The sequence below is a fragment of the Spodoptera frugiperda genome, chromosome 28, assembly GCF_023101765.2.
Source record: "Spodoptera frugiperda isolate SF20-4 chromosome 28, AGI-APGP_CSIRO_Sfru_2.0, whole genome shotgun sequence".
Lineage (NCBI taxonomy): Eukaryota > Metazoa > Arthropoda > Insecta > Lepidoptera > Noctuidae > Spodoptera > Spodoptera frugiperda.
In genome coordinates this window covers 12,989,501-12,998,392 of record NC_064239.1, presented here as the reverse complement: position 1 = coordinate 12,998,392, position 8,892 = coordinate 12,989,501, and the positions used below count along the sequence as shown (strand labels likewise).

The 8,892-nt window shown below is 46.2% G+C and overlaps 1 protein-coding gene across 2 annotated transcripts; it reads right to left on the bottom strand.

The window, feature by feature from the left end:
* Positions 1-671: 671 nt before the first annotated feature.
* On the bottom strand, positions 672-8,602 carry LOC118265058 (uncharacterized protein PF3D7_1120000-like). Of its 2 annotated transcripts, XM_050705687.1 has the most exons (4): positions 8,448-8,602; positions 7,647-7,740; positions 1,768-2,786; positions 672-1,680 (listed from the first exon to the last, which is right to left on the bottom strand). In XM_050705687.1, the coding sequence occupies exons 1-4, from the start codon at positions 8,478-8,480 to the stop codon at positions 835-837; spliced, it is 1,992 nt and encodes a 663-aa protein (XP_050561644.1). In that variant the 5' UTR covers positions 8,481-8,602; the 3' UTR covers positions 672-834. The 2 variants fall into 2 exon arrangements, with proteins under 2 accessions (XP_050561644.1, XP_050561643.1); XM_050705686.1 differs by having other exon boundaries at positions 672-2,786.
* Positions 8,603-8,892: the final 290 nt, after the last annotated feature.

Genomic DNA, 8,892 nt, shown 5'->3' with positions numbered 1-8,892 from the left:
ACAGAGCTACGCGTTAGAAGAGAGCGGCAATACTTATTAGGTGAATATCTCGGTAGGTACTGAGCGCTTATGCGAGCTGAATTGAACTTTGTTGCTTAGTAGCCTTAAGAGTCTCTTATGAATGTGTACTTGTACTTATTATTCTGGGATATTACTGCGCTTTTTTCGGTTGTTCGAAAAATTTTCAGCAGCAGCACAGAGTCTGAAAATGTGCTCAGTATGTGGCAATAGGCTCGCCCCCTTTTACGTGGGACTTATAACACTAATGGTGAAAAGTGGGTGTAGATTGTATAACGGCATTACGTGACGCAATGTGCACGGCTAACTATCCCTTCGGGGATAAAAGGTGTGACGTTGCAATGTTGCTATTCTTTATGACGGGTAAAAGCTAGGGAATATAGGATACTGGTAAGCATTTTCCTCAAAGAAACGAAACTAGACGTAGAATGAGCCGACATTTATTTTCAGTTAGACCTGAAATATTATTGTACATGTCCATCAGTTAAATGTGTAGAGTAAAGAACTGTGGGCTCTAACCCGATCGCAAGTAAGCTAGGATGGACATTAGTCAAGAAAAATAGTGTAAGGTTAGGATGTACTAACGACCAATAGGCAGCTAGACGAGGCTAGATGAGGGTGTGTACGATCTAGGACATAATTCACAACACATCTTATATGTAATAATAATAATAAAAAAATCTTTATTTTCTCAAGTTACATGACAATTTTACATTTTTTACTTTACAGTTTATGACACTGGAGTAATATTATCTTCAAAATATTTATTTCAACTGTGAGTTAATAATTTTCTGTGAAATACACCGTTTAAGAAGTTTAGGCCTCGTCGGCAGATGCATCAGAATCCTCAGCAGCAAGTTCCTGTACATCAGAATTCTCAGCAGCAAGTTCCTGTACATCAGAATCCTCAGCAGCAAGTTCCTGTACATCAGAATCCTCAGCAGCAAGTTCCTGTACATCAGAATCCTCAGCAGCAAGTTCCTGTACATCAGAATCCTCAGCAGCAAGTTCCTGTACATCAGAATCCTCAGCAGCAAGTTCCTCTACAACAGGTTCCTCAGCAGTAGGCAATTTGTCCTTGATTTTGTTCTTTATTTCATCAAGCACTTCTCTTGCTTTCTCGCGGATATCGTTTACCACTTCTTCTAACTTATCCTTTACTTCGTCCCAATTGTTAACCACTTCCTCTGCCTTCTCGCGGATAGAGTTTGCCAGTTCTTCTAACTGATCCTTTACTTCCTCCCAATTCAAACCCTCTGCCTTCTCGCGGATAGCGTTTGCCACTTCTTCTAACTTATCCTTGACTTGTTCCTTTACTTCCTCCCAATTCACATCCTCTGCCTTCTCGCGGATAGCGTTTACCAGTTCTTCTAACTTATCCTTTACGTCCTGCCAATATTTGTCAAACACTTCCTCTACCTTCTCGCGGATAACGTTTACTAGTTCTTCTAACTTATCCTTGACTTCTTCCTTTACCTCCTGCCAATTTTCAATCTTTTCCTCTAGCTTCTCGCGGATAGAGTTTACCAGTTCTTCTAACTTATCCTTTACGTCCTCCAAATTGACAAATTCTCCCTCTGCCTTCTCGCGGATACCGTTTACCAGTTCTTCTAACTTTTCCCTGATTTGTTCCTTTACTTCCTCCCAATTCACACCCTCTGCCTTCTCGCGGATAGCGTTTACCAGTTCTTCTAACTTTTCCCTGAGTTGTTCCTTTACTTCCTCCCAATTTTCAATCTTTTCCTCTACCTTCCCGCGAATAGCGTTTACCAGTTCTTCTAACTTTTCCCTGACTTGTTCCTTTACTTCCTCCCAATTCACATCCTCTGCCTTCTCCCGGATAGCGTTTACCAGTTCTTCTAACTTATCCTTGACTTGTTCCTTTACTTCCTCCCAATTCAAATCCTCTGCCTTCTCGCGGATAGCGTTTACCAGTTCTTCTAACTTATCCTTGAGTTGTTCCTTTACTTCCTCCCAATTTTCAATCTTTTCCTCTGCCTTATCGCGGATAGAGTTTGCCAGTTCTTCTAACTTATCCTTTAAGTCCTCCCAATTGACAGACTTTCCATCTGCGTTCTCGCGGATACCGTTTACCAGTTCTTCTAACTTATCCCTGACTTGTTCCTTTACTTCCTCCCAATTCACACCCTCTGCCTTCTCGCGGATAGCGTTTACCAGTTCTTCTAACTTATCCTTGAGTTGTTCCTTTACTTCCTCCCAATTTTCAATCTTTTCCTCTGCCTTCTCGCGGATAGTGTTTGCCAGTTCTTCTAACTTATCCTTGGCTTGTTCCTTTAAGTCCTCCCAATCGTCAATCTTTTCCTCTGCCTTCTCGCGGATAGCGTTTACCAGTTCTTCTAACTTTTCCCTGATTTGTTCCTTTACTTCCTCCCAATCCAAACCCTCTGCCGTCTCGCGGATAGTGTTTACCAGTTCTTCTAACTTTTCCCTGATTTGTTCCTTTACTTCCTCCCAATTTTCAATCCTTTCCTTTATCTTCTCGCGGATTTCGTTTGCCTTATCTTGCATACCGTCCACGAACTGGTTTGTTGCGGCCTGCACATTGTCAATTGTTTCCTTTGCCTTCTCGCGGATTTCGTTTGCTTTATCTTGTACTTTGTCCACGACTCCGTTTGCTACGTCCTGCATTTTTTCAACAGCTTCATTTGTTTTCTCATTAATCGCACCAACTATATTGCTTATCCAAGAAAGGGCACGCCTCTGTCTGCCATATCTCCCAGCGTCATCAGTAGCAACATTAGGCAATCCTGTAGTAAACAAAACATTACATTAATTATTATGTTATCGGCTTACTCACGTACTATTTTGACGAGGAACTCGACTAGTTTCAAGCCATGCTAGAGGCTCATATTCATGAGCAGCATTCCGCGACACACGACGCGGCGATTGTCGCGCTGCTACTGGCGATTCGAGGATCGCGCCCATCGCGCCCTCTGTCTGGAATCGCGCGCATTATCTGGCGCGTGCGACGATGTTGGCTCGTTAGACTCGTTCGCCGGCGGCTGCGCAGGTGTTAGATTCGATTCTCGGGTCGGCGCAAAAACGGTGCTACATACCGCGCTCACTGTGTCACACTCCAGACCCGCAACATTGTAGGTTGACGCAGATTGTAGACTCGGCTTCCAGGCAGGTGGTAATGCCCAGCCACCGTCTCTGTTGAAGTTGGGACGGCGACTTATTTCGATGGCCTCACGTACTTTCCGCGGTACAAAGTATTTCTCCCTCGTTAGTACGGAGACCTTGTCGAAGCGAAGGAAATGAGCCGTGCCCGCGCTACAAGCATGCTCGGCTACTGCCGATGTATGGGTGTCCCTGTTCTTCACACTGCGTATGTGTTCTTTGAGTCTGGTTGTGATGTTGCGGCGAGTTTCCCCGATGTAACTCGAGCCACAGTCGCACGGTATCATGTATACCCCGGGAACTGCCAGTGGATCCTTGTCCTTAGGCGAGCGTAACAAGTTTCGTAATTGACCGGGTGGGCGGAAGATCGTCCTGATGCTGTATCTACGGCGTAACAGGTGTCCGATGGTGTCGGTTACTCCTTTCACGAATGGTAAAAATGCTGGAGTCCGCTCCGCAACTGCCGGTCGTCTTTTACCTGATGAATTACTCGCCAGTCGAGTACATTGGCGCCAGTTGTACCCATTGGTTTCCAGTACCCGTCTAAGGTGATCAAGTTCTGCGTCAATGTACTGGGGATCACACAGGTTCAGTGCCCGGTTGATTAAAGTACGGGGAACAGAGGCAAGGTGGGAGGGATGATGGTGTGAGTCGGCTCGTAGGTACCGGTCTGTGTGTGTCGGTTTACGGTAAACCGTGTGTGACAGGCGGCCGTCTGTTTCACGTCTCACGAGCACGTCCAAGAACGGCAACATTCCTTCCTTTTCCTCCTCAGTGGTGAACTGAATGCTACCGTGCACCGAGTTTAGGTGTCCCACGAATTCCGCCACATGTTCCCGGTTGATGACGGCGAATACGTCATCAACATATCTCCACCAGTATCGCGGGCGCACCGGGGCGGATGTTAAGGCTTGACCCTCAAACCACTCCATATACATATTAGCAACCACTGGCGCTAGCGGCGAACCCATAGCAACTCCGTTCACTTGCTGGTAATAATCCCCTCTCCACAAGAAATAACCTGTTGTCAGGCAATGGCTTACACAATCAATGTATCCAGTAGGTAAATCTGTCCCGTTCAATGTTGTGGTGATAATATTTATTGCCTCATCTACTGGAACATTTGTGAAAAGAGATGTGATGTCGAAGCTCATAATTATCTCCTGTTCTTGGAGTCGGATATCAGCCAGTAGTGTGATGAAGTGACGGGAATCCTTTACATATGAGTTCGTTTTCCCAGTGAAAGGCTGTAATATAGTTGCCAGATGCCGCGACAGTTTATAGGTTGGTGCATCAATCTGACTAACTATAGGTCTCAGGGGCCAGTTTGGTTTATGTATCTTGGGCAAGCCGTAGATCTTGGGCGGTGTAGGGTTATGAGGGCGTAATTGTGCTACCAAGTCTTTGTCACCTAGGCCTTGTAATAACTTTACAGTTTTTGTAGTCACCCGGGCTGTCGGATCGTATGACAGTTTCTTGTAGACCGTGGTGTCACTCACCATTTGCGTGATCCTCTCTTCGTACGCCTTGGTATCAACAACCACAGTCGCGTTGCCCTTATCAGCTGGTAGCACAAGAATGTCCGGATCGTTACGTAGTTCGCGGAGCGCATACATTTCCTCCCGCGGTATGTTACTCTTGGGGGGTGTAGATTTACGCAACAACGATGATACATCTTGCCGTAGGCACTCGGCATCACTGCGAGGTATCCTATTCCGTATAATAGTATTTTCTATACTGCTGATGATATCCTCAACAGGTATTTTCCGAGGGGTTGGAGCATAATTTAGGCCTCGGGCTAACACATTGACGGCATCGCAAGATAGTTGTTTTGATGATAAATTGATGACCGTTTCCGATCCTTTGTGAGTGTCACAATTTATTTGTTTGTGCTGAGGGTAGTTGTCTGTTCGTGTCAGGTTCATCAATTTATCATATTGCCTACGTATAGTGCTTTCCCCGATGCTTTCTGTACGGTTGTACGTCATCGCATCCAAAACATTCCACAGCCCAACATCCAACGTCCGCGATAACTGTAGGTGTAACTTGTATACATGATTATTAGCAAACACTAGTTTGCGCCGGTAGTCCGAGATTGCGTGACGTAGAAGTTTCTCGCTCGCGACGCGGAAGAATTTCTCGTAACCCCGAATGCACTTTACAGGCCTGATTTGCGCGAACTTTGGCACTACACCACTATCACGGCACTGTATCATGAACTGCAAACCACACTCGAGTTTTTTACGTTTCACTCTCACTCGCGTAAACTCCTTCACTTTGTCTAGCCATACCGCGCCGTAACGGTCAACTATTATTTTATTGTAACTTTCGTGAGACATACTAAATTAATTATTATGTTATCGGCTTACTCACGTACTATTTTGACGAGGAACTCGACTAGTTTCAAGCCATGCTAGAGGCTCATATTCATGAGCAGCATTCCGCGACACACGACGCGGCGATTGTCGCGCTGCTACTGGCGATTCGAGGATCGCGCCCATCGCGCCCTCTGTCTGGAATCGCGCGCATTATCTGGCGCGTGCGACGATGTTGGCTCGTTAGACTCGTTCGCCGGCGGCTGCGCAGGTGTTAGATTCGATTCTCGGGTCGGCGCAAAAACGGTGCTACATACCGCGCTCACTGTGTCACACTCCAGACCCGCAACATTGTAGGTTGACGCAGATTGTAGACTCGGCTTCCAGGCAGGTGGTAATGCCCGACTCCAAGAACAGGAGATAATTATGAGCTTCGACATCACATCTCTTTTCACAAATGTTCCAGTAGATGAGGCAATAAATATTATCACCACAACATTGAACGGGACAGATTTACCTACTGGATACATTGATTGTGTAAGCCATTGCCTGACAACAGGTTATTTCTTGTGGAGAGGGGATTATTACCAGCAAGTGAACGGAGTTGCTATGGGTTCGCCGCTAGCGCCAGTGGTTGCTAATATGTATATGGAGTGGTTTGAGGGTCAAGCCTTAACATCCGCCCCGGTGCGCCCGCGATACTGGTGGAGATATGTTGATGACGTATTCGCCGTCATCAACCGGGAACATGTGGCGGAATTCGTGGGACACCTAAACTCGGTGCACGGTAGCATTCAGTTCACCACTGAGGAGGAAAAGGAAGGAATGTTGCCGTTCTTGGACGTGCTCGTGAGACGTGAAACAGACGGCCGCCTGTCACACACGGTTTACCGTAAACCGACACACACAGACCGGTACCTACGAGCCGACTCACACCATCATCCCTCCCACCTTGCCTCTGTTCCCCGTACTTTAATCAACCGGGCACTGAACCTGTGTGATCCCCAGTACATTGACGCAGAACTTGATCACCTTAGACGGGTACTGGAAACCAATGGGTACAACTGGCGCCAATGTACTCGACTGGCGAGTAATTCATCAGGTAAAAGACGACCGGCAGTTGCGGAGCGGACTCCAGCATTTTTACCATTCGTGAAAGGAGTAACCGACACCATCGGACACCTGTTACGCCGTAGATACAGCATCAGGACGATCTTCCGCCCACCCGGTCAATTACGAAACTTGTTACGCTCGCCTAAGGACAAGGATCCACTGGCAGTTCCCGGGGTATACATGATACCGTGCGACTGTGGCTCGAGTTACATCGGGGAAACTCGCCGCAACATCACAACCAGACTCAAAGAACACATACGCAGTGTGAAGAACAGGGACACCCATACATCGGCAGTAGCCGAGCATGCTTGTAGCGCGGGCACGGCTCATTTCCTTCGCTTCGACAAGGTCTCCGTACTAACGAGGGAGAAATACTTTGTACCGCGGAAAGTACGTGAGGCCATCGAAATAAGTCGCCGTCCCAACTTCAACAGAGACGGTGGCTGGGCATTACCACCTGCCTGGAAGCCGAGTCTACAATCTGCGTCAACCTACAATGTTGCGGGTCTGGAGTGTGACACAGTGAGCGCGGTATGTAGCACCGTTTTTGCGCCGACCCGAGAATCGAATCTAACACCTGCGCAGCCGCCGGCGAACGAGTCTAACGAGCCAACATCGTCGCACGCGCCAGATAATGCGCGCGATTCCAGACAGAGGGCGCGATGGGCGCGATCCTCGAATCGCCAGTAGCAGCGCGACAATCGCCGCGTCGTGTGTCGCGGAATGCTGCTCATGAATATGAGCCTCTAGCATGGCTTGAAACTAGTCGAGTTCCTCGTCAAAATAGTACGTGAGTAAGCCGATAACATAATAATTAATTTAGTATGTCTCACGAAAGTTACAATAAAACATTACATTAAAGATAAATAGTAATTGTTAACTATTACATAACATACACATTGAATAATTCTTATTTACAATCAAACACCTATGCCTAACCTTTCAAAGATTTAAAGGCATAATATTATGGTATTACGTACCACAAAAATCAAAAAATCATACTCAGTTTAGTCGTTAAAGGCGGAAAGAAAAGACTATAGAGATAGTGGATGCACTTACCCTCTTCTATATCTGCTGCTAAAGACAAAGATCTGTCTACTGCATCTCGTGCGCGATCCGGGATGCTGACAGCTTCCGCAGAAACTAGGGCCGCCTGTAACATTACATTGTGTACTTTTAATGAAAGGTCCCACAGTCTAGTGTGCGTCTAACAACACTTCACGTCTTTTTTTATTACTTCTCCCGTCATGGGCGAGGCGAGAGGGAGTGTCAGATTCTTACTGACTAAAAACCACCCCGTTCCTACTCCTGTTTTTGGAGCCGGAGCCCCGGTAAAACCGCTAGTTGGTCCGCAGCTCCGAATACCACTTTACGGCTGGTAACGAAAAATTTGCGTTCTAAACAATACATAATTTATTGTATAAGTTACAGTTTTGTAGGCAGTTGATATGCAATAAAGTATTGAGATATGGTTAGAGCACAAGTAAACAGGAATGAACACTAGTTTCTTTTTTAAGAATAAGCCGGTAAACGAGGCTGCTGATCACCTGATGGTAAGCAATCGCCGCCGCCCATGGACACTTGAAACACCAAATTACCAGAGGCGTTACAAGTACGTTGCCGGCCTTTTGGGGGTTAGGAATTCAAGGGTTGTCGGGTATTGGGAAGATTGGGAGGGTAGGTAATTGGGCCTCCAGTAACCTCACTCAGACAAAATACAACGTAAGCGTTGTATCACGTCGGTTTCTGTGAAGCCGTGGAAACTCTCCGGAGGAGCCGGCCCGGTTGATATGGTTAGAACACAAGTAGGCAAGAATGAACACTAGTCGAGATGAAAAGGGTAAAATTGGAGGTACTTACCACAGCGGCGAACAATAACACGAAGGTTTTCATGTTGCAGTGTTTGGAGACCGATGATCAAGATCAAGTAGGTACCACATCTCTGATGGCGCAGCCTTTTATATGGACCATCTCGTTGTTTGGATTATAAGTTGCAACTGTGCAAATACATTTTGTGAAAAACAACTTAAACATGAAATTGCATGTTTACTTTTTTGTTCACGCAGATCGCATTTGTAGGTATCATGATAAGAACAATCTAGTAAGTAGTCCAGAAAATTCTATTTATGTATTTTGTAGCATCAATGAGGGTGACAAGCCGTATGGTGACGATAGAGTTTCCCGGTGCTTGCGCGCACACACTTATGCACAATAATATTTCCAGTATCAAACCCGATAGGGATATATTATATTGACATGTGGCAAGAAGCACAGGACGCTATCGGAATATTTTGTGACCTTTCGA